The sequence below is a fragment of the Chenopodium quinoa genome, unplaced genomic scaffold, assembly GCF_001683475.1.
Source record: "Chenopodium quinoa cultivar QQ74 unplaced genomic scaffold, ASM168347v1, whole genome shotgun sequence".
Taxonomy (NCBI): Eukaryota; Viridiplantae; Streptophyta; class Magnoliopsida; order Caryophyllales; family Amaranthaceae; genus Chenopodium; species Chenopodium quinoa.
The window spans coordinates 6,886,653-6,912,686 of NW_018744502.1; the positions used below are offsets into that span (position 1 = coordinate 6,886,653).

The window sequence follows — 26,034 nt, forward strand, 5'->3', positions numbered from 1 at the left end:
AGACGTAAAAAGGATGTTAAAATATAGTTTTTCCTTTGCTTTTTTTCGTGTTTTTCATAACTTTATTAAAAATTTAGTATTCTTTTTAAAAATTCTGTAATCGGTCCAAAGCATTCTGGTCCGGGTTTTGGACCGATTCTCTCGGTCCGAACTGGGTTTAGTCCTAGCTTAATCGGTCTGATCTCTAATTCTTAAAATTCTACGGAGTAATTTTCAATCTTCAGTCTAATCCGGATCGGTCTGGTCTTGGACTAATAAACAGCCCTATAAGAATTTGTGTGAGATTATTATATTATATCTTTACGACCTAAGGTAATTCGTGCCAAAAATAAATAGATATACGGAGTAATAAATTTACAAATACGGAGTAATTCGTAGCAACTAGCAAACAGTAAATAAAACCTCGAATTTGCATATAATAAGGAAGAAGAGCCCATTGTCTCAGAATTTTGGGTTTTGGAAGGAATTTCCGGTAATTGGTGCTCGTTACTGGCAGCAATGTCTGACATTGATCAGCCGGAGGAACCTCAGTCATCGCGTCCTCTTACTGTCTACGAAAGACTCGACAAAATTCGACGAGGCGAAGGTTTTTTTCCCCGTAATTTCAATTTTGATCAATTTCTTGTTTTTGCTTATATAGTTATAAACTCAATTATATATCTGAATAAAAAATTCGACGTTTGTTTTTTTTCTGGATTATTGTTAACAATTTGATATCACTATTAGCAAAACAATGTTGCAATTTAGTGTTAGTTTGATTTTATTTTGAAGAATATTTTGATAAATGAACACTAGGACATTAATTACTTTGTAAAATAAGAAAATAAGGTAGAATACTCATATTGTTGAGCGATTATTTTATATATGCACCTTATTCTTAATTTCATGCACATTGGTACATGACTCATATTGTTGAGCGATTAAAATAAGAAAATAAGGTAGAATACTCATATTGTTGAGCGATTAAAATAAGGTAATGACAGTTGACAGACGGTGTTTTAGTGAATTCTTGGTGAATGTTAAGCACGGGGTTGAGACGGGGGATAAATTGTGTTGTATCCTGACTGAGAGTATAGTTTATCTGAAAGTATGTTTTTGTATAGATATGTACTTGACTCAAAGTCTCGAGTGAGCCACGTAAGCTGGAATCATGCTGCCAAATTAACTGGTTAAAGTGTGTGTATTATGTGAATTGTATATTCGCTATTTAGTAATTGAACAATGAGCCTGTTACCTGTATATATATTTATGATATAAAAGTTATACTTAATCTATTGATCATAACAAATTTTCTTTGTTAACACAGTTTTATTTCATTGGCAGCGACGATAAAAACAAAAGTTAGTCCTTTGAAGTTTAATAAAAAGCCAAAATATGTAGGCGGTATGTTTTATGTTCTTTACTATATAATCTGTTCATGTCTATCCTTATATTGTACATGATATCAAATGAATGCTTTAAGAATGTATAGATGGTCTTATTGTTAGTTTGATTCTTTCAAAGGAATTTCGTGACTGCAAATATGCAATCTTATTTCTGAATTTTAAATTTGGACGCAGACAAGTATTTTGGATTTGTTTGTTGGGGCATACTCTTGTAGTCCTGTATAATTGTGTTTCAATAATTAGTGAAGGACTAAAGAAGGAATGTCTTGATCCAGGAACTCTAAAATCTAGGGGCTGTAGCTATACACAAGTTTTGAGGAATAGTAGAAAACTGGCAATATATGGTCTTATTTATTCTCTTTTTTACACATTTCTGAGTACAATGGAGGCTATAAGTAGTCATTGTACACTCGCCATTGCAAATATGGGTTAATTTGAAGAAATAAAATGCTACACATCTCTAATTGTATGGTTGGGTTAATAGAGATTCTACTGACCTATTTATGAGTGTCGCTATATTAAATATGCTTATTCTTGTAGAACTTGACTTTTTCAATTGAGCATTCTTACGTTGTTGTCAATTTTTACCGTTTGTTTGGGGCTAATATTGAATTCAGTTCACTTTCAACAGGATTGCGAAATAATGGAGAGTTTTGTACCTTGGATGAAGGTGACTATAATAGTCGAATTGCACGATCTGTTGCTTTTAGAGTTGCGCCATCTGTTGTTGCACTGACGTCTTTCGTAGGTATGCTTGGGCATTTTCCTATTGATTAATTCTAAGAATCTGTTAAGCAGATTTGTAAATGAATTTTGACAAATTTGTTATTTTATTACAGGAGAAAAATTCCGTTTTAGTTGCTCAGGATTTTTCATCGAGTGGAATGATATGTATGGAACGATCTTAACCTCTGCTAGTCTCTTCATAGGATATAAGGATACCATGCCTACCATTACCAATGTTACGGTTAGTCTTATTACTTATAGTGTTCATGCCTTGTTTTTTATGCTTGTGGTATATGTAGCACTTTACCACTCCTACAAGATGTATACTCCTGAATGTTTTTCCTTTGCTTGGAGATTAGTAATGAAACATTATGGTTGATACTTGATAGTATTAAATTTAGTAGTGTTTTCAATTTCAGTAACAACATGCTAAATTGGTGTATGGTGGGTGTTATATTGTGCATCTCCATGATCACAGTGTGATATGTGACTACAAATTAGAAACGTACACTTTGTCTTAAATAGCTAATGTTATATTGTTGCTGAGTGCATAACCCACTCAGTTCCTGTCCTTCTTTGTGACCAGCATGCTAGCAACCCCCAGTCTAACCCCAGTGCTTTCCTCGAAGCATCCTTGTGGCTTCACCCAACCTCTATTCCGTTTCTTCCTCTTGAGTGATACACAGTCAATTACTTAACTAAAATGCCACCCCTTTGGGTGATGTTTCTTTGCTAAGCTTTATAGCAGCGTTTATAAAAGTAGATGAAAAGGATTTAAAGCCTTTGAACTCATGAAGATACTAAATTGTTTTTTTTTTTTTTTTTTTTTTTTTTTTTGCTCTCTTGGGAGCACCTCCCACGATTTACATAGCCCATTAATAGCAGCAGAGGTGGCTTGTCATACTATGCTGACATTTTTTAACAAATAACTTCTGATGAAGGTGGTGTTGCTTGGTGGCATCCTCTTCATTGCTTCTATACCTCTCCATGTACCCTTAAGATTTTACCCAAAGGTCTTTGTCTATTAGTTTCCTAAAAATTGCTCATAATTTCTTATCCTTCTTTTGATGGAGCACCCTTCTCCTGTTCTAGGTCTAATTGGCATAGCAACACTATTGTATTGAAAATCACTCCTTCTATACTTGCCCCATATTCTTATTTGGGATGTCCTAATTTACTTGCCGCATTTCTTGTATAAGAAATTTTTATCCTTTTCTCTTGATTTGGGTCCCACTCCTTCACTCACCTTCCCATTTATTACTCTGCTTTTCCACTTGTATAAAATCTAATACAAGTAAATTCGAACAAAGATAGTAGTTGAAATGTTATCTTTAGGTGCTTTTATTGTCCCCATTTAATTTGGCACTTTTTCCAACGAACAACGTTGACCATTAGTATCTTAAATTATCTTTAGGTAAGAATTGTTAAAAGTTGACATTTTGATGATATCATGATATAGATTGAGATAAATTTTATAACCTTTTACATTGCATAATTTTATAGCCTCAAATGCCATCGCTGAACATGGCCTATGACAATGTAAAAAATGCTCTTATGAGCTGGCTGAATCATTTTAACAATATTATTTTGGTTGATCTTTTTGTTACATGTGATACTTGTAATATGTAGTTTTCTTGAGGATTGTATAAAACTTGCTGCACATTGATGCTTGTGAATGTTGCAATCAAATACTAAGAAATCAAGGAAGTTTTTGGAGTTATTGAGTGGTGTGTAATGGGAATATTTACCAGCTCAGTCTAATGTCTTGGTCCGTATTAACAGATAACTAAGTTTTGTTAGTGTGCACATGTAAAATTATATATAAAAAGATATTTATTATTTGAAGGATATGTTGCATGGTCATACGCGGTTCAAATACTAATAAAGGTTAGGATCATTTATTTAAGTTAATTGTGTGTCATTGAATTAAACTAAAATAAAATGTACAGCCATGGTTAAGCATAGAGAGATAACTTTAAGCCGATGGTGTTTATTGTTTCAGGTTGAAGTACATTTGCCCAATCGCGAAACAGTGCCTGGTTCCATTTCACATGTTGATCTTCATCACAATATTGCCATTCTTACGGTGCCATCTGTTCCTAAACTTCATGTTGCACTCTTCTGCCTGATTTTGAGCTGTTTTCTCCTGGGAAGAGTGTGGTAGCCCTTGGTCGACATGCTAGCTCGTACAATTTGCTGGCTGCTCAGGGAGAAGTTTTGCTCAAAGACCACAATTTGGATTCTGATGATGTTTTGCCTACAGGCTGCGTAATATCACGTGTAAGTGGCTGTTTATACCACTTGATTCCTTAATAAACCTGGAGAATTGCTTCTTCCATTTAATTTTATTTCCTTTTTTTTTTTTAAATTAATGCTCCTTAATTTGAAACCATATTGGTGATGACTTATAGAACAAAGGTTATATAAGATAATTAACATTTTTTTTTTCTTTTTTTTGGTAACTGTTTCAAATTGATGTTAACTGAAGAATTTTATAGTGTTTGACTAAAACAGATTTCTTGTTTCATGTGTCCATTAGTTGCACATAGCATCAAATGTCTCCGACAATAAACCCTAGATTGTGACTTATTGGTTCACTTCGCTTGTAGCTGCATATAATCAACTGGCATAGGTTTACAGATTCTTATGAACACTAAACCATCAGACTGGGGCTTCCTTTGGTTAAGGTCAGAGATTCTGAACCAAAAATTTTAGGCATGAGTGCAAATTCATTCTTATTCTTAGCTTTAGCATGGATCGTGCACTCATTTTAGAATGGCACCCCTCAAAACATAGAAAGCGAGTATCCCAAAGGACATATCGGTTCAATTCATAGAACATGAACCCTAAAGAGCATAAAAAGCTAAAAAATATAAATGTTAGAATATATGATAAAATTGATAATTATATTCTGATTTTATTGTATATCCTACATTTGTTATGTATTTATCTTGTGCATAATTATAGGTAATTAGCTCCTTAATCTAAGGCTTTAAACTAGGCTTAACTCTCTTGTACGATGTATATATTCTGGCTAATGCTAATGAAATGGGCAAGAGGATTGGGCTAAGGTTGTGATGCATGTAATGAACAAGAGGATTGACATCAAGAATATTGTAATCATTAGTATGAGGAGTGTGAAGTTTAGAAAATGGGAATTCATGTTCAACAAATTCCACATGACGACAAACGATAAACTTGCCATTTGACATATCATAACTTTTTGACCCTCTATGATTTGGAGCGGGACCAAGATAGACACAAGGAGTGGACCTTTGTTTTAATTTGTGAATAGAAATAGACGGGAATAGAGGAAAACATAAACAACAAAAAACACATAACTCCGAGTATATGGGATCACATTGATATAGAATTTGAGTTGGAGACTTAAATCCTAAAATTTTGGTTGGAAGAATGTTTAGAAGATACGTGGCCAGTTTTAGAGCATGATGCCAAAATGAGAGAGGTAAAGAGGCATGAGCAAGTAAGGTCCTTATGATATTGTTTATTGATTTTATGTGTCGTTCGGTTTTTCCATTTTGAGGTGAGGTATGAGGACAAGAGAGGCGGAATAGCATTCCATGGTGATAAAAAAACTCTTTAAAGGTGCCATTGATATATTCTGGCTTGCCATTTCATTAGCATTAGCTAGAATATATACATCGTACAAGAGAGAGTTTAGCCTAGTATTAAGCCTTAGATTAAGGAGCTAATCTATAGCTATCTACCTATAATTATGCACAAGATAAATACATAACAAATATAGGATATACAATAAAATCAGAATATAATTATCATATATTCTAACAATAAACATGAACTCAAAAGAACATAAGGGGTAAAAGCATGAACTCAAAAACAAATATGGGTTAAAGCAAGTGAACATGAACTCGAAAGATTTAAAGAACATACTATCCAAGTACAAAAAAACATATTGTTCATATCCAATTAGCATATTTAATCTCCATTCATTGAAGAGCATATTTCATAAAGTAAATTACAAAGAATACATTTTACTTAGACCCAAAGAACGTACAACTCATTTAAAAAAAAAAAAAAAGGTTCAATTCTTGTTAAACAATTAAAGAAGGATCATAATGAGAAAGCACATGTGTTAAAACTTAAAAGAACATCCTTTATAATGAAATGAACATTATATTCAACCTTATACAATACAAACCGGAATAAAAGTACTCTTAAGTATATAAACCTGAAATAAATTCTTTCAATAATGAGTTCTTCAATTTCATCTTCCTAATATTAAATTTATTGACTATAATCAACTCCTAAATTGCTTTGAAATTCATAATTTCTAAAATAAATCTCTCTACAATGATATGTTCAATCCCTAGTATTGCATTCTCTTCCTAAAATTTGCAAAAATATACTTTACAAGTTAAAATTGGAAATTAATAACCTTAATTTTGCACTTTTCAATAGTTGCCAGCAAAAGCTGTGTGCACAATGAGAATCATGCATCTCGGTGTATAATCTAATTTATATGATCATGTGCGGTGCTTAACTGCTTATTGTATGGGTTCATACTTTATAGCATGGCTAATATTTGTCTTCATTGTAATGATGTAATTTACAGGTGCCTGTTCACATTTGACGTGGGAAATATAAGTAAGATGAGGTTATATATATTTGAGAGCTTGTTATATACACCCAGTTGACTGTACACCCATAAGTGTTTTGTTCTCATTTTGATGATTGTTTATTATTTAATCATCAAATCTAGAGCAAAAACTAACCTTGGGTTAGTTGGGTGTACAGTACACCCGGGTGTATACAACAAATTCTGTAAATATTTGGTTATAATGATCTTTGAAAGCCTTTGCTTATAGAGGATTTGTGGGGTAAATGAAGGCTGTAAAGTTAGTTTTAACAATGGTTTATCTTTTTAGTTTTTTCACCTTTTGGGACCTCTAGTTAACTATCTGGCTAGTTAACACATCTTTAACTCACGTGAAAAAATTCTCAAGTCTCTTCATTTATTATTTGCCAAAAAAAAGTCTCTTCATAAAAATTTTGTCAATTCCAAAATAAACCGACACCCTCATCCATTCAGCCACCTTGTAACCAACCTCAAAACACTTATCACCTCACCCACCACGTTATACACTGCGAATTCCTAAAACCCACCTTGAATACTTCTGGGTTTTGTTTTGAGGGAGGATGGGTGGGGGTTCTCTTGGAGGTGGGTGAGGGTTTTTCGACTGAGGTAGGTGGATTCGACGGGTATTCATTGGATATCGAAATTACTGACCATTAATTTCAAGTTTTGATAAAGGAGGGTGGCTGGGTCAGGTGGAGATTGACGATGAGGGAGTGGGGGAGAAAGGGCGAGGAAGGAGGGGGGGGTGCGGGGTAAGGGCAAGGGGCAAGGGCAGTGGAGGGGTGGCTGATTGTGGTTTATGAATTGGTAGTGGGTTGTGTTGGTGGTGTGTGTGGGGGGTTGGTTGCTCTGGTGTTGGCAGGAAGTTATGGAGGAAAGGGGAAATGAAAATATAAATGTTTTTTTTTTTTTTGAAAAAAAAGTTTTTAAAAAAATTAGATTAATCAAAATGTGGCACGTGCAAGGTAACCTGTTGTTGTAAATTGATGACTGGTTTGGCCTAATAAAAAAGAATGGGGGTAAAACTGGGATTATTGTAGAATAATTAAAATGTTTTTATTAAAATATACCGGCCAAAGGTTGGATTATTTAAATCAAATTTTCCTAATAAAAAAGGCCGTGGAGTAAAAAAATAAGAGGAATAACACAACAATAATCAATAAAACTAACAAATCCATGGTAAAATCAAAATTGAAGAAAATTAGCAATAAAATACAATGACAATTTAATTTTAGTTTACTTCACAAGAACAAAGTAAAGAAATGGACTGAAAAAAATATACTCCTAATTGCAGTAATTTAATTAAATGCGGGATAATACTTACTGGACGATGAAAATTACTGGGTAAAATGAGAGAGAAACGAGCAAAATGAAAATTCTTCCAGTAATTTCTTCTTCCCCAGATATAAAAATAAAATTCCTGGAGTCCATTGTTTGTAGTGAAATGTTGTTGAACAAAGAGAAAGACCACCCTAATTACAAATCAGACAGCAATATACCTTTTGGGGACTATATATTTTTTTTATAGGGGATTGTCTTTCTTAATAGGGGACTATCTTTTTTAATAGGAGACTATCTTTTTTTGGATGACTTATTAGGGGACTAAGTTATATAACCAAGGGAAAGTTGTATTCACTTAATAATCCTGTGGAAATGTTATTCTATGTTGCTTTATGGTCTGATTTTTAATGAAAATAGGATAGTACAATTATAACTTTTCAATTTGTATTATGTTGTTAAATATAATTTCAGTCTATAGATTCCAAGCTGTAATAATGATTTATTATAATATTTACAAAGTATTTACATTTGTTTTGTGTGTTTTTTTGATGAAGTGCAATGGTATTTTCAGGACATTTTGCTTACCTTCTTTTTTTATGTCCTAGTATGGCGTTGGCGGACCTCTTGTTGACATCGCTTCGGGATCAGTTATTGGAATGAATTTCACTGATGCAAGCTGTTTTGTTTTTCTTCCCAATACCATTTTGCTGAGATGCTTGAAGCACTTCAAAAGTTATGGGTATGTCATTGTTGGTTTTTCCTTTCTACATGATTTTGTTTTCCTTCCATACTTTGTACTTGCTTTATTTTGTTTGATATTATTTTAGTCAATCATTGAAAAATTAACTAGTTAATGGCTGACAGTGATCTCTTATTCAAGTGGTTAATTTTTAAGTGATTGAATTAATTACGTAATAAACATTATTCTCTTGCATCTTCACATTTAATTTGTTGAAATATGATGTAAGTTTGACATATTTTATGTTTTTAAATAAAATCCGTCTTTAATGTATTTTATATACAGTAGTTTTTTCCCCTGATGAGTGACACACTTTCCTTATACCTTTTTAAAAAAAAAAAAAAAAAGTGACACATTTTCCTTATCCAAACCTATTAGAGGACGGAATGACAAATATATGGTGAATTTTTTTTTACATATATTATATGAATTTTAACATCCCGTACCCGCGTCCCTTATTATGAGATAGACGTTTTCCCGTATCCGTTACTCGAATTTGTGTCAGTACCCGTTCTTGTGCAACCTAGGGTGTAACTATAAAATTATAAATGGTCCAACATTATCTCCAAAATAACTAATACTTCTGTCATGAAATTAATTGACTGTCATGCTTTTGTTGAGAATCTCATATGAAACAGTGGTTAATATTACAATTCTTGGGCCATGCATGCTTAAAATTATCCTTTATGTTTCAGATTATCTTAATACTTTTTGTTTTCCACTCACATTTTATTTTGGAGGTAGTGATTTTTTCTAAACAATGTATTTTTATACCAGAAATTTAGAATCCACATTGTAGTGTTGACTTTGTACGCTTTGTTTGGATAGCAGGAAGGAAAGGAAGGGGATGGAAAGAGGAGAACGGAGGGAAGAGAAAGGGAGAGGAAAGGTGAGCTCTATTTTCCATCCAACTCGCCAGTTTTAGAGGGATTGTGCTTATGAGATAGAAAGGGAATATGGATCCCTCCCTCTCCTTCCCCCAATCCTTTACCCAAACAAGAGAAATTGTTCTCTCCACTTTCTCTTCTCTTCTTTTTCTTCCATTTCCTTCTATTTAAACAATGAGCTTTGAATTTCATGTCAACATCAGTATAAGCCTCTACCATTATATGTATGCTTTAGAAAACATCTGTAGTGATATGTACCGGATTTTGCAGGAGAATTGTTCGACCTTGGCTGGGAATGAGAACTCGAATCCTTGATTCTTTGAAAATGGCCCGGCTTGAAACAATATACCAGAAATTTCCTGATATTAATGGGGTATTTGTAGAGAAGGTAACTTTTTTTAATTGATTGATACGAATTGGATGTACACCTTGACCTATCACCTACAGGCTACGCCATCTAGTTGTGGAATCCATAGTGGTCTTTGCTTTTTATATATCATATGTTGTTGAATCCAATCTTACGTTTGGATAATCATATGTTTGCATTGTTGTATATGCTTGTGATGTTTACAATTGAAGGATGTCTTTTTTCAGTCCTTACCTCGTTGCACGCTTTCTTGAAACTGCAATGGAGAATGCCGTATTTTACAACTCTGGAGAATAGCTCAATTGTTGTGTTCAGGGTTTCTTTCAATACAATTTGAGGCCTTCATTTAACATTTAAACTCGGACTTATTTCACGCTTATAATAACTGTCCTCAATGTGGAATCTTATAAAGTAAACACCTTCCAGGTAACAGAGGGATCCCCAGCTGAATCTGCAGGAGTTCGTCCAGGTGATATTGTGACTCATTGCGATGAAATTCCTGTGTGCTCTCCCCTTGAGGTAAATACCATTTATTACCATTATGTTTTTGAAGCAAGTCTCTTTAGTCTTTATACACATATCATAATCTGTTTTTTACTAGTACATTATTTTTTGAGCTAGTCCCCATTAATATCAGATATCAACAAGCCATGTTGATATCATGGCATTATTGTAAATATTTCGAACTTTTTTTGAAAAGAGTTGGTAAGTTAGTGGAATGCTGACTAGGACTCCGTTGCTGCACTATTTTACTTCAAAAGTGTAACGGATCTTAAATAGACGGAAAATTTGACAACGTCTCCTTCCTTTAATAAAATCTGGGTAAATGTGGGTAGGAGGAGAGAGAAACAAAGATCTTGAGCAGAGGTAACGAAGATGGTGGACGGTGGGTAATCCGCTTCCACCATCTCACAAACAATCAAGTCATATCTTCTAGCCTCTAATGCCTGTACACAACAAAATATTATACTCCTGATCTAGACAACTAATCCTTCAATTATAAAAATCAAACACTAATATCAAGTAAAAATTAAAGCACTTATATTGAAGAACATTTCACCATTACAATTACCTTCTGAATAAGAAATTATAATCCTGTTGTCCAAATTAAAATCTTCTTTCAAGTATTACATTACAATTGCCTTCTGAATACGGAGTAACTAATTAGAAGAAACCATTAATCCTTTTTTTTTGCACAATCAATCGTCAAGCTAGAATTATATCAAACAAAAATCGATTCGCAATTCAACAAAATAACCTTTATATCAATCGACATTTAAAACAACAATTTAGCATTCCAATTACCTTATTATAGGGATGAACTCCCAACAAATACCCTTCTACGATTGCACGGTCTTCAACTTTGCGATTAGCCGATTACACGGGCAATTCAACAACTCCGATAGCAACTCCGATAGCAACTCCGATCCCACCAACTGGGCTACCGACAATCAAGGATCGGGTTGTCCAGCCAACAGTGTAATGGGGTTATCAAACTTTCAGCTACACTCATCGGATTCGATTTAACCCTGAATTCGTTCTCGACATTTGGGTTTCAGAAGAAGGAGAAGGTAGACATCAAAGTGACAAAACGAGGTAAGCAGATGTTAACGTCGCTTCCATTTCAAAACGGGGATAAAAAATGGGAAACATTTACAAAACAGCATCAGTATCTTTCTTTACGATTTTGCCCCTTACTAAACATTGTGAAATGACAGTGGTACCCTGATATTAACAAAACTCGTTGATATCAGATATCAACTTGGATTTACTCTTATTTTTTTTAGAAAATATAGTAGGAATAATCCCAAGTTTCCCTTTTCTCTAAAAACTCCCACATATTAATCCCAAGTTTTCCTTTTCTCTAAACACTCCCACATATTGATGAACTAATCTCAAGTTCATGGGTGTCATTCCAAAAATGGCTTTAAGCAATTTGTAACCTGGTGAACCTTCTAAATTTTTATTTACTTATTTATTTATTTATTTTTATTAACTTTTCTCTCTCTCTCTCCATTGTTTTATATAGTATGAGAGGACTTGAATTTTATTCATAAGGGAGTACAGTATACTTGTATAAGTATGCCGGTTAGGCTAATTCAGGGAGATTTAGTAGCAGATTAATCAGTGTATGAAAAGGCGCACCTATGTGCTAAGTGGAAAGAGTAATCAACAACCTGATATGTTTAAGCTAGAACACAGTCCCAACATGCTACAAATTAGCTCACATGGAGACCAAAATGAAGAATAAGGATTGAAGAGAGATTAAGGGATGAAGAAGAGAGATTAAGAAAATATAAGATATGACTATATTAATGTTAACCATGGTGATTAATCACCAATATGCTATGAATTGATATAGAGAAGAGGCAAGAGGGTCCCCTCAAAAAATAATATACTACCTTGTAGGGATGTGACATTTACTAACATCTAGATAAAATTTGTTTGTGGGTGTTAATGGGGTGAGAAGTAAAGTTGTGGTGATGAGGAGAGACATAGAAATAAAGACTAGTAAAAAGGAAAGAAAACCTTTTGTTGCAAATAATTTGTAGTATCCACTTATGGTAAATACAACAACAACAAAGCCTTAGTTCTAAAATCAATCAATCAATCAAGGCCTTAATCTTATAAGTGGTTTCGGCTACATGAACCAAATTTGATTATTCCATGTAGTCATCGATATAAATCTTCTTCCTCCATCTCTTACGATTCAATGTTTCATCCTCATGCAAATCCATATACTTTATATCCTTCCTAACTCCTTCCAATCAAGTAATCTTTGGCTTCCATCTCCTTTGATTAACCCCTCCATGGTCCCACTCTTCGAACCGGTGAACCCTCGGGTCTCCAGCGTACATGCCCAAACTAAAGCAGGCAATTTTCCCTTAGTTTATTTGCAATGCCTGTCACACCTACTTTCTTGCGAATAACTTCATTTATGTTCTATCTCTTAGAGTGTTCACATACATCCACCTTAACATGTGCATTTCCGTAACCTCATCTTTTTAATGTGCTCCTTCTTAGAAGCCCAATATTTTGTACCATGGAACAAGACTGGTTTATGGCAGTCCGGTAATATTTTCCCTACAACTGTAAGGGAATGCTCCAGTCACATAACACTCCCGTGACCGCTCTCCATTTAAGCCACCCCGACTTAATCATGCGGATCACGTTGTGATCAATGTCACCATTCTTCTGGATGACAGACCCAAGTTACTTAAAACATTCACTCATGGTCAAATCCTTTCCATTCAAACTCACCACTTCATTATTTGTCCCCCTCTGAGTACCAAAGCGACATATTAAATATTCAGTCTTACTCCGACTTAGCTTAAACCCTCTAGATTCCAATCTTTGCCTCCATTGCTCCAACTTGGCATTAACCCCATCTTTAGTTTCATCCACCAAAATGATATTATCCGCGAACAACATACACCATGGAACCTCATCTTGAATTGGTCTAGTTACTTCATCTAGAACCGTTGCTAAAAGAAAAGGGTTTAATACAGACCCTTGGTGCAATCCATGGAGCCTTAGTTCCAAAGTGTTGCAAATAAATTGAAATGGAGGTAATATCATGGAAGATGGGTATTTTTGGGATTAGGGAAAAGCTCTAAAATTGAGCTAATTAGAGAGAGATAATCATGTTGAATATTGCTGAATGTTTTGGGTTATCTTTGGAAAGCTAAATTGGGATAGAGTCCACCTCTCAAAAGTGGAATTATTATACAAAAGTACTGTAATTCAGTTTATTAATCAGAATTCATCATTTTCTTCCTATTTTCTACTATATACAATGTTTATGCTATGTTACTTTATTGCTAATGGTATTAATGCTGTAAATTGGTATTAGGGCCTTAGGGTATAGGCGTACTTTAAGGAGTAGAGCTACAATAATTTGCTAGCATAGAATTTATTGAGTGCAGCTGCTAGTTGACCGCTGTGGAGAAATACATATTTCAGCTTTTTATTCAGTAGAGGATTGAGGTAGGAAAATTTGCTTCTGTAAGTTCCATGTTATCAATGGTTGACTGAGAAACATAAATTATCCCATTGTTTATCTGTGATCATCGTTTATTCGTGATCATCCTTTTGGCAGCCCTCTTTGCATCCGTAAAAGTTTTGAGTGAGTTCGGAGTCATGAAAAATTGTGATTTCTTTGTCCAATCAATCAGCTAAGTAGTGCAGTAAATGCTTCAAGGCTGTCCAATGAGGGATATGTAGTTTATGCATTAATTGAGATAATCAATTCACCACCAATGCAACATCTGGACAATTAGTAAGTATGTAGGCTTCCTACTTCCTACTTCCTACTTCCTACTTCAGCTTGGTAGTCAGAAGGGTTGTATGTTGATTTCACAAAATGTTTTGAGCAGTGTTTGAAAAGGCGTGCCTAGGCGCTGAGACGGAAGGCGTTAGGGGTCATGCCCCTTTTGTTGTCTAGGCAAAGCGATTTTGATAAGGTGCACCGGAGGCGCAAAAAGATTTTTACAGAATTTTTTTTTTACTGTTTATTATATGCACCTTTCTTCTTTGAGGCGCACAGAGGCACACCTTAGGCGCAGGGAACTCTGAAATGCCTTGGTGCCCTTGAGCCTTTTTATACATGGTTTTGAGAGCTGAGTATTGACATTCATTGGCATAGCCTGACAACAATAATCCTCTAGATACAGGCTATCAACAACTTAGTCAAGAAGATAAGCCGAGACTAAGTCTCAACATCGTCTTTCCTTACATGTCTCTGCTCCTTTACTGCACACCAACACTAGTCGCTTTCTGCCACCTGTGCACTGTTACCATTTGGATTTTTATGAGGTTTTTGCTTACCATTAAGGGGGTCTCTTAACCGCTGGATGACTACTTTAGCAGTTGAATAAGGAGCAGGTACCAATCAGTGTAACTTCTGTTTGGTGCTGCTGCTGGTTGTTGCTATAGGAGGCCAAGGGGGTCAACAATGGAGGTGGGTAAAAAGAAAAGGGGCATGGGGAGTTGGAGTATATTGTTATTAGGCTTTTTTCTTGAAAATAAAATATAAGGAAGAAAGTACACAATTTTGAGGCAAATAGTATGTGACGTGTGTACTTGCTTAAATAGCTAATTATGCTTTGGGAAGAGTGGTAGACATCTAATAGACTTGGTATTATTCCCACTTAATCAAACAGTGAGACTATCTAAATAAGGATAATTGAAGTTGGTATTATTCTTGTCAAAAATTATATTTTTGGCCGAATCATCTCTGTGAATACCTTGTGGTCATTGTTTAAAAATTTGTATTGTTCTTGAAAACATTGCTTGATGGATTACTTCATGAATAATCTGTCTCCATCTTGATGCGCCGTATTTAGTTATTTATTGCATAATTTGTTTCTTTGGTTTCAGTTTGCTGAAGTACTGTTTGATAAAGCTGAGAACTCTATGGAGCTTAGGTGTGATAGGGCAAGTGATGATAATGCAAATAAGAGACAGGCAATTGCTGTTGAGGTCAATATTAATTCTGGTTTCTGAGGATTTCATACTTATTATATATTTTTGTATATCTATTAGATATTAATCTTATGTTTTTATATTTTTTATAATATTTTTTTGGGGGAAATATTGGAATTTCAGGTGGTTATAAGAAGGGAAGGCTGTGTTTCCGATCTGGTCAAAAGTATCGTTATTGACAGGCTTACCCTACCTGAAATCAATCGGTATGTTTATCCTGCTTCTCTTACACCAAACTGGAACACTATTATGTTTTTTTTTGGAAAGCAATGGAGGAGAGAGGGGTAGGGAAGACTAGAAGAGAATGAGAGGGAAGTGCATGTGTAGGGTAGTGTAAAGGAGAAATGGGTCTGCATTCTCTGATCTTATCTCCATTTCTGTGTATTCTAAGGGAAGAAATTTGCTTTCCTCCATCACTCTTGCTCTGATTCATATCCATATATGGATCCATCAATATTCCAATTTCTTCCAATTTTTTGAAGGTGGAATTTTGTATGGGACGAGAGGAATTGTTATAATTTCTGGGGGACTGGAGTAACTTTTCTATTCGAAGAGATGATTCCTTGATTTAGGATATAATTAGATTCCATGCTATGATTTATCATAACATTGTCTCACCGATCCACTGAAGCAACTAATACTTCTTAAAATTTTCTCATCTGAACATGATTAAAGGTTTAAAATACGGAGTATTTTATTATCGTATGAACTTGTGGAACTTCATCATCGAATGGACAGTTTCTGCAGGTTCAAAATCTAACTTTATTATACACCCTACCCTATAGGTATATTGCATATATAGTCCTTATCCTTGATGTAAGTTGTTAGGGTTTCATAATATCGCTAGAGTAGAGCCTATTTAATTTTGGTATCAAGTGGCGTCTCCACAATGTTGTGTGTGTTCTTCTCTAGCTTTCGACTTTTCTAAATGAAGCTTTCTATAATTCTCAGGTGGCCTCTGTTCAGGCCTCGAGAGCTTCAGACTGACAGGTATCGTACAGGTCTCGAGGGCTTCCGCTGTTAAGACTTAAGAGTACATAGATACCGTTGTGATGATTCATGATAGACGAGACACGTGAGGCTGGGTCTTGCAAAGTTCTGTTTTGTCAGAAATATGGTGTATATACTTATGTTAGCTGATAATTTGAAAGAAATTCCATGTAAATCAGTTAACGCAATTGCCTTTCAAAGCAATGTAATCAATTTTCCAGAACATTATCATATGCCAATATTGGTTTGATTATTTTGAAAAATTGATCTGGGCGTGGTGATCTGAATACAACTTGCTTGATCATTCAAAAGCATAAATTAGTTTATTACTGGTATTTAATAAAATTCAGTAACTCTATACATATATAGTAGTAGAGCATCAATGAAAATTAAGTTTCATCAGTAAAAATAATTTGAGTTTGGAAAAAAAAAAAAGATCCCGTTCATTAAAATAATTTTCAGTCCAAAATAAGGTTAAGATCGAGAATCATTTATATAATTGCTGATTATAATTGTAACTTTGTTTGAAGATTTATTGGTCATTCATGTGATTTGTGATAATATTTCTATTGTTTACGGAGTATATACTAGTGCATTGATGGTATTTATTGGTGATTTTGGATTCGTCACTGGTTATAAAGACGAGATAATAAAAAAAAAAAAAAATGATCAACTATATGTTAGCGGGACAAGGCTTGTATTCACAAAATTACAACCGATGAAACTCTGTTTAGTTTTCACATCTTTTCCTATTTTCTCCTCCTTTTCTGGGCAACATCTTATGATAGAAGAAATATGAAGTTCAACTTCTTTGTTTCAGCTTTTGGTTCATCTAAGAGGAACTAGTATGTGATTCAACTATATGTATCTTCCTTTTAAGTTTGAACTATTAAGGAAAACAAAAAATTTTCAGAGTTCCTCACACTTTTCTCACTTTAGGCAGGTTTTTAGCCATTTTCAAAACCATATATATGTACACAAAATCATTCACTGCCCTAATTCATTCATTCCCCTAAGCTAAAAAATTTGTATCAAAAATCGCTATCAGCACTTTTCGATGTTGGTCTGCCTTTGTGTCTAGAGTTTGTATACCGCGGAAAATTCAATGATGTGTCCACTAAACTTTCTCCTTCACCCCAATCCTCTGGAATGTCCTGAAACTTACCTTTGTTGTTGTCCCTAAAATCGAACCCCTCCTCAGCATCACTGCTAATGCTTCTGTATGTATGTTGAGATACTGAAGAATTAAGGTGGCTCAAGCTGTCAGGAGTAATGTGGCTGACTTCTGACATGGATTTTCCTGGGGGTGGAGGCTTGAAGAATAAGCAAACCACCGCAATGTCATCAGTTCGCGAGGATGGGAACCTGCTCTTCCAGGCACGAACTGCGTGTGTTGCTAGGAACTTTGCTGCATGGGATCGCTTCCTTGCTGCTGAGACTATTTTTACTACCTCAAAATTTGTTAGCACATCCCACACCTGAAAAATATTGTATAACCTTAGTAACATACCACATATGTAACAAGCATACTTCATGTTCCACGTGATTCATAAATTATAAGTCACATCTGATCTGATGGTCAAAATTACAAGTCACTATATTTGACCTGAAATAATAAGTCACATCTGATTCTGATGGTCAAAATTCAAAATCTAGTTTATAAAACTATGATTGTTAATTTACAATGGATGAAATGTCTTTGTAAGCATCACAAATTTTATTTTTTTAGGTATAAGTGAAGTTTATTAGGCTAGATGTAACAAAATATTAAGGAGCAACACAATAAGAACATGTAAGGTTTCTTACCCCATCAGTTGCAAGGACAATGAATTCATCCTGATCAGTCAATTGGTGGTAGAAGACTTGAGGGGTAGAACTAAGACCATAGTCTTTAAGACAGAAATCACCAAATGCTCTTGTCATGGCAAGTCCGGGGCTATCTTCATCAGGCAGCCATAGTCTAAGAACATGAGACTCCTCTTCAAGAGAAAAAACTCGACCACTACAACTCCTCACTCTTTCGGCTTCCCTTGGAAGGCTTGGCTTCAAGTCTACCGTTAATTGGAGTGGTATAACTTGTCCTTTGTCCCCTCGTGTGCACATAACTGCACGCGAATCCCCCAAGTTTCCGATTATTAGATGATCTCCCTACACCAAGGGGAAAACTTGCATAGTTTTACTACATAAACATGTTATAGTATATAAACTTGTTTCCATGATCATATTAATTTTGCATTGCTTTTGTTTATTAAACGGATGTAAAAGTCATATAAAAGTGCAAAATCAAACTATGCTAGACAAAATCAAACTAACTAATGTATGATCATGCTCTAGCCAAGTTTTTTGTTTAGAAACTAAACAATATCGATTAATGATATAGTATAACCAAGAAAATCAACCTGTTTGACAAAATCAAACTAGTATGAAAGTGCAAAACTAAAGTATGCTAGACAAAATTAAACTAATTAATGTATGATCATTTTTTTTAACTAAACAATATAGATCAATGATAAAGAATAACCAAGAAAATCAACCTGTTTGACAACCGTTACAGCCGTTGTACCACTACAATAGCTCTCAATTGTAGGGTCGCGGCTGAGCTCTTTATCCACTTCTCTAAATGACCTTAAAAGGCCAGCCTTCCACAACTGTACAGCATCAGAACTATCTCCGTCGTGGTGGCTATCAATAGTCTTGCCGTTGCTAGGATATGCCTGTAGCAATGCACCATCTTCGTCCTCATAAAATGCATCGATATCACTCGTGCTATGCCCTTTCATATGGAGAAGCTTATGAGCAGTGGAGAGCTTTATTGGTAGCTGATCGCGGACAATGCGAGCTACCTTGTGACCACTCGGTCCATGCCCGTCGAACACCCCACAAAAGAACACATCTTTTTCACCAGCAAAGTCCTGAAACCAGGCCACCATATTAAAATTTAGCACATTAATTGGCAAATTGGCTTCAACCGTTATATATTTGTGTAACATTCATTGAAACATCCTATGTTTCAAATTTTATGCTAGTTTTGAATCTTTTGATATATTTGACAAATTGAGTTTGTTTAAACATAAATTAGTTGTTCTGTTCAGCCTATTATCTTAAATGAAGACTCATTTACATTACTATATGTATAAAAAAAAATTGATTTTGTTTTTTTGTTGTATAGAGAGCCACAACTTCAAAAGTGTGTGAGTAATATAATCGGGAGGGGAGCTTTAACCACCTAAGTTATCCCTCACTTTCAAGCAATTGACTTTATAATACATTCATCATCACGTTGATTTGTTAGATTTACTCAAATGTGTTTTTTATTAACTAAAAATAAAGTATTCGACTTAAAAGTAAATTGTACTTTGCTATTGGTGACCCTTTGGCCTTTTAAAGTCAAAGTGGCTATTTTTTTTCGTATCCGGAGAACCACAAGGACGGGTGGTGAGAATCAATCTCTTGAAATCTGGAAAAAAACTCTTATCACTTAAGCTATCCCTTACTCTTAAAGTGACTAATAAATAAAAAAACTACGGGTTCTTTTAGTTATTCCACTTTGACTAGTACGTTTTCCAACGCTCAACTTTGACTATTAACTTTTTAATAGCATAATTGTAAAAAAATTAAAATTACATAATTTGAAAATATAGATCAAGACAAATTAAATGAGACTAAAAAATCGTACGGAGTAGAAAGTATTTATTTCATTGGTACAAAAATGACGTTTAATAGACGGATAGAGCATATAAGCAAAACAATTCAATAAAAGTTTAGAAGTTTACCTCCCAAACTGTCATGGCATCTTGATTGATTCCTTTCTTCCCTTGTGTAGTTGCCATTGAAATAAAAGAAGAAGATCCATGTAGTCTAATTGAAGCTCCATATTCTCCTTCAATTACATGATTTTCATGTTCATATTCATGTTCATAAGTATCAATATGTCGATGATCTCCATAATCCCCTTCTTTGCTACAACATGCTCCCATTTTTATTTTATTTTTAATATATTTTTTATAAACTTAATGTTCCTACCTAGCCAATTTTTCAATTTAATTACTAGAATTTTCTTAGAAATTCAAGCAAAAAAATCTTTGGTAGCTAGAATGTAGGCAAAAATACATGTGAAGGGTTGTGGATATGTTTTTGAGAATTCGAAAATACAAATAATGGAATAAAAATATTCTCAAAAACTCTCATACAAATTAATCTTGAACAAAATAAAAAATCATGGAACATATTCCTTTTAATTAGAACAGTTAACAAGAATTTGAATTAGAATATGGAGGAGAACTTTGAGGTTGAAATTTGATGAATTCTTATTAAAAATTTGGCTGTCCTAAAATTTTGTGGGGGATCAAGAAGATTAGACAACTAATTGTGCAAATGTATTTAAATTACAATGTTTCAATGATAGGTGCATCATCTATTTTTGCATCCATCATTTTTGGGGATTAATTACTATATATGGGGGATTTCTTAGGATCTCACTTGATATTGTTGCCTATAATCAAATGATTTGTTTCCTAAATTTTCTGATTTTTTTGATATCCAAAATGATACATTGTGGTTATTGGTTGCTAAAAATAATTATATGATTTATTTCCTAAATTTGTTGATCATTTCTTATTTTACACTTGGGGTAATAATTCCCCCCCCCCCTCCTTTTTTTTTTTTTTTTTGTGCATTTGGTCTACAACATACAAGTCTAAGGGAGTAAGGGTCATTCACTTCACCTTATTTTTGCTGAACTGAAATTATTTTTAATGAAACAAAATTATATTTGTTGAACTTAAATTAATTTTACTAAATTGAAATTATTTTTGCTGAACTGAAATTATCTTTACTGATTTTATATTATAATTCTTTTTTAAGAAAGCTGAATTTTACTGAACTAAACTTATTTTTACTGAACTGAAATTATTTTTACTGAACTAAAATTATTTTTACTGAACTGAACTTATTTTTGCTTAATATTTTTTTTAAGGTGAAGTGAACAGGTATTTTTTTTTTATTGACGGAACACGAGCTAGTAATTTTATTAATCAACCAAATGGTTCAAGTCATCAATTACAAAATCAGAGATACCAATAGGGACCTCTTCCATCCAAACTCTAAGATCATCAAAAGAAAAGCTTAATTTAGCTAGCTCATGGGCAACCCGGTTGCCAGACCTCTCCACAAAGGAAAAAGAGCTAGTATTTATGAAAATTTGATATTGTGAAAATATTTTTTAATATTTTTTTAAGGTGAAGTGAACAGGTATTATTAATATCTCTAGTATTTATGAAAATTTGATATTATGAAAATATAAATTGCAACATATTAACAATATCCCACATGACAATTTTTTTTCCTTATACTTCCTCCGTTCTTTTTTTTTTTTTAATCTTATCGTTTAGGCCCCGTTTACTTCACCTTGTTTTTGATGAACTGAAATTATTTTTACTGAACTAGAATTTAAATTATTTTTACTGAAATGAAATTAATTTTATTGAAGTGAAATTATTTTTACTGATTTTATGCTATATTTCCTCTTTAAAGTTACTGATTTTTACTGAACTGAACTTATTTTTGTTGAAATAAAATTATTTTTACTGAATATTGTTTTTTTTAAGCTGAAGTGAACAAGGTCTTACTGCTCATATAAAATGAAGTAGTCATAAGTGAAATTAGATCCTATTTTTACTTTTTAGTAGTAGAGAAAAAATGGTTTAGAAACATAGGTATTAATAATTATAAAATAACATGTCAAAACGAAAAGTAGGAAGGTATAAAGGAAGAAGAGAGTATAATAATTACAAAATACGGTCAAAGTGTTAAGTTAAAAAGTACTCACTTTGATCATTTATGTTTTATCATTGTTTTTAGAATATATTTGCATTTAAATAGAGCTCCTCAAAATAAATAAATAAATAAATAAATAATAAAATTAATAAATAAAAATTAAAGAAACCTTAAGTTCTAAATTTCTAATATAACCCAATAATAGGGTATAATAAGTTTAGATAAAAAATAAATAAATAAATAAATAATTATGAAAATTTATTATGGTGTAAATTGAAATTGGATACCCTTTTGACTCCCTCACAACTTTTCTATTATTTTATTTTATCTAAAAATATCATTTTTTTTTCCGTAAAGTAAGTGAAAATGATGTGAACAATATAATATAGAGCCCCAAATCAGTTTAATATTTCTATTATTTTGTAAACCATAAAATCATTTTTGGATCCCCCAACCTTGTAGATTCCAATATAATATAAACACAAGACATCCCATTCATATAAATTACTGCACCAGTGTACCACATCCTACGCAATGTATGCAGCATCTTAAGATTGCTGCCAATGCTCACTCGTTCCAAGGTTAATTTCTCAACGTTTGGTACTTTTTTTTTTTTTTTTTTTTGAGAACCTCAACGTTTGGTACTTTGGTAAAATAGGAAGTATAGTTTAACATTTACTTATAATAATATTCTTGTAATACAGTATGAATATAAAATGTGTTCGTGCATACTGCATACCTATCAATGTAAGAAAATTAACTGATTCAACCTTTACAAGCAGAAGAACATTAACTAACTGTATCCATTGTCTATGGAACACATTTAATAGAGTAAATTGATTTCTGATCTTTCAGACTCAAATTTTGTACCACTTTTAAGTTTTAAGCATATATATAATATATATGTCAAATAAAATGTGCTGATACCAAATAGTTTAGGGTTGTATGCTTAAAAGTGGTACAAAATTTGACTTTAGCATAACTATTATTTTAACTTTTTACTATGAACAACTCACATTTATAATTAAAATTCAGTAAAGTTGTCAAATTGGGTCTATGTTCGGTTTTTAACCAGTTTGTTAAATAATTGTTTATATAGGTTCACTATAGAGCTGATCAAACTCAGCTAGGCCTGCTGGCCCAGTTCGACTTAGCTTAATTTTAGGCGGGTTTTGGATAGATTTTTCAGCCCACATCTGATGGGGCCTTATGAGATCCAAACTATTAAATTTCATGAGTGGGCTTGAGTATGCATTTTTGTAGTTTTAGTTTTTTTTTTTTTTTTTTTTTTTTTTGGCCCGACCTGAGCAAGTAGGCTGATTTTTCTCGCCTAGACCCGACCCACCCTTTGATCACCTCTAGACTACTTCACTATGTTCATATGAATTGAATACATTAATTATTTTTGGTTGACTTTTAATTTTGTCATGTCAATCAAATCAGGTCAACTTTGGACATGTCTAAGTACTATGTAGTTCAGAGGGTCAAGTGACCACCTCACCAAGAGGTGGCTATGGATTGAACCAACTTTAGCTATAATCGGTTCAATCCTAAATCCCGCTAATAATCATATCATCCGATTTGTACGATTCATGTCTAGATCGATCTTAATTTAAAACTAATGAATTTTGATAGGTCTAGGTTTGCCAATCATAAAAGCCTAGCCCCAAAAACATATGAGCTAATTCAAATTTGTCTTAGTGTATCATACTCCGTATACCGTAACATGACAATAGATCAAGTAAATCAAGAATCTACAAATGATACCCACATTTCATGATGTACAAATCATCTGTCCTGAAACAATTCATTCCACATAATATACAATCATAAAACCAGCTTTTTAATGCCATTATTTGGTAAGAAATAGAATGCAATCAATGTGAAGAGACAATGCAGATGCCAAATATGATGAACTCACATGAAATCCAATCAAATAAAGGAGATGAATGTACTACTTAAAGCATACAGCATATTAAAATCTCAGGCATTATTGTCAGTCAAAATATAAAATATACTTGTATTAATATTAATTTATTAACATTGGCAAAATACGTGGAAAAAAATGCTCTTAAACTAGAAGCATCACAGCACACTGAAACTGAAATTATAATTATTAAGCAATGATTGTTACAGATCTACAGCTTTGCCACCACTCAATCATTGCTTTCTTAATACAGTTTGTTTTAACTAGTTATCGTTGTGTTAATGAATGCAACTAATAATTTCTGGGAAATTGCTTAAGATCACAGTCTAGCACATTTTCAGACGGAATCGCTTTCACACATCAGTAAGCACATTTATACTAATATTAGCAATATGATCGCGACTTCTGTAACATAATATTTCACGACGAAAAATAACAAACCTAATCCCCCTCCCTTACCCTGAATGACTCGAATGCAAGGAGTACAAGGTTGCGGGATCAAATTCTCATTTGCGAAACTAGCTAGTTTAAGCCCTCAGATGTCCCATAGTATGACCAAATTCATCTCACTAGAGACAAACTTATGAAACGTTAATATATTTGACTAATCACATGATAAATTAAAACTGTCACAACCTCACATGGAAACATAATCAGCCAGGTTGACAAAACCCAACTTCACCTAAAACAAAACATGGTGAAAATTACAGAGAAGGACCACTCAATAAATATAAACGAATCCTATTCATAAAAAAGGGTATGTTTTTATAAAGACACAAAATGGAAAGTTTGATAAACAACCAATTCCAACCCCCCACCGGCCACCCCTACCCCAACCGAACTTTTACTTTCATTTCCAGCTATTCAATGTCCTCAAGAGACCATCTAGGTCTTTAATGTGATAGTTACCGATATATCGGTAATCAATATCAACTACAGAAAAGGAAAAGAATGAAGGCAAAAAAATTCTCTATGTAGGGAAGGCTAGAGAAGCATAAAATAAATTCTCAGCATAAGTACATGGAAATGTTCCTAGGCCCGACAAACTAACTATTTCTTGATTAACCCCTTAAAATTCATCAAATCACGGTCTCATTAGTACATTACCAATCATCAAGGGTTCCTAATTCCATGGCAGTCGTTTTCGATCCATCTACGTAGGGGGAAATAATGATGTATCAAGGGGTAGTATGGGAAAAATTGCGAAATAATTGGCGGGCTACAGTCAGCACATGGAGATTTCATATGCGGTTCTATCAATCTATTTCACTGTCAATCACAGCCATACTGCTCATTATAAAGAACATGCCAAATCAGTTATGGCCTATCAATGCACCAAAATGTCACAATTGTAGTGCAATTAGACCATTCTTAAAACCAACTTAATGTGGTTAGTTTTGATGCAAATGAAACAAACAGTGAAAAGGATTCTCCCTCCAACAGAATAAAGCATTGGCAATCAATTTCAACAAAGTTCCATGCATATTTGTTCCCTCTCCCTCTTATCTTCACTTTACTTATTGCCTTCACTTTATCTTCTTTTATTGTGGGAGGAGAACGACTGAAGGAGGGAATATGGGCGGGGGGTCAACATAAGCAGTTCAACATGAACCATTCATTGCTAAATAACACTAGTATAAGCATAAAAAAAATTCAATCTGGAAGACAATGCAGCTTATAATATTGGATTAGAAGAACTTTTGTCCAGCAAACGTGCCACAAATTGCAGCAGGGGAGCAAAATGTGGCACCATAACAGCATATAAACAAAGGAGAGACCATAGGAAAATGCACTATCATGCCAATCCAGATGTGGTACGAAAACAACACTCAGCAACGAAAAACTAACAGCAAAC

The 26,034-nt window shown here is 33.7% G+C and overlaps 3 protein-coding genes across 3 annotated transcripts; 2 read left to right on the forward strand and 1 right to left on the reverse strand.

The window, feature by feature from the left end:
* The first annotated feature begins 391 nt into the window (after nt 1-391).
* LOC110698100 lies at nt 392-4,308 on the forward strand. The gene is made up of 5 exons (XM_021875503.1): nt 392-586; nt 1,324-1,383; nt 2,017-2,133; nt 2,225-2,352; nt 4,114-4,308. Exons 1-5 carry the CDS (start codon nt 499-501, stop codon nt 4,273-4,275), a joined length of 555 nt encoding a protein of 184 aa, XP_021731195.1. The 5' UTR covers nt 392-498; the 3' UTR covers nt 4,276-4,308.
* On the forward strand, nt 4,265-16,740 carry LOC110698102 (putative protease Do-like 14). Its single transcript, XM_021875504.1, has 7 exons — nt 4,265-4,391; nt 8,616-8,749; nt 9,907-10,024; nt 10,430-10,522; nt 15,383-15,484; nt 15,611-15,693; nt 16,439-16,740. The coding sequence occupies exons 2-7, from the start codon at nt 8,667-8,669 to the stop codon at nt 16,509-16,511; spliced, it is 552 nt and encodes a 183-aa protein (XP_021731196.1). The 5' UTR covers nt 4,265-4,391; nt 8,616-8,666; the 3' UTR covers nt 16,512-16,740.
* Nucleotides 16,741-16,803: 63 nt separating this feature from the next.
* On the reverse strand, nt 16,804-20,579 carry LOC110698099 (probable protein phosphatase 2C 65). The gene is made up of 4 exons (XM_021875502.1): nt 20,251-20,579; nt 19,012-19,389; nt 18,284-18,625; nt 16,804-17,955 (listed from the first exon to the last, which is right to left on the reverse strand). Exons 1-4 carry the CDS (start codon nt 20,452-20,454, stop codon nt 17,509-17,511), a joined length of 1,371 nt encoding a protein of 456 aa, XP_021731194.1. The 5' UTR covers nt 20,455-20,579; the 3' UTR covers nt 16,804-17,508.
* Between the last annotated feature and the right edge of the window lie 5,455 nt (nt 20,580-26,034).

Coding starts and splice junctions, on each gene's coding strand:
- LOC110698100 (XM_021875503.1), top strand. CDS start 499: ATGTCTGACATTGATCAGCCGGAGGAACCTCAGTCATCGCGTCCTCTT. Junction 1,384..2,016: donor AAAGCCAAAATATGTAGGCG/GTATGTTTTATG, acceptor CACTTTCAACAG/GATTGCGAAATAATGGAGAG. Junction 2,353..4,113: donor CTACCATTACCAATGTTACG/GTTAGTCTTATT, acceptor TTATTGTTTCAG/GTTGAAGTACATTTGCCCAA.
- LOC110698102 (XM_021875504.1), top strand. CDS start 8,667: ATGAATTTCACTGATGCAAGCTGTTTTGTTTTTCTTCCCAATACCATT. Junction 10,025..10,429: donor ATGGGGTATTTGTAGAGAAG/GTAACTTTTTTT, acceptor AACACCTTCCAG/GTAACAGAGGGATCCCCAGC. Junction 15,485..15,610: donor GACAGGCAATTGCTGTTGAG/GTCAATATTAAT, acceptor TTGGAATTTCAG/GTGGTTATAAGAAGGGAAGG.
- LOC110698099 (XM_021875502.1), bottom strand. CDS start 20,454: ATGGGAGCATGTTGTAGCAAAGAAGGGGATTATGGAGATCATCGACAT. Junction 18,626..19,011: donor CTGTAACGGTTGTCAAACAG/GTTGATTTTCTT, acceptor CCCTTGGTGTAG/GGAGATCATCTAATAATCGG. Junction 17,956..18,283: donor TTGTCCTTGCAACTGATGGG/GTAAGAAACCTT, acceptor AATATTTTTCAG/GTGTGGGATGTGCTAACAAA.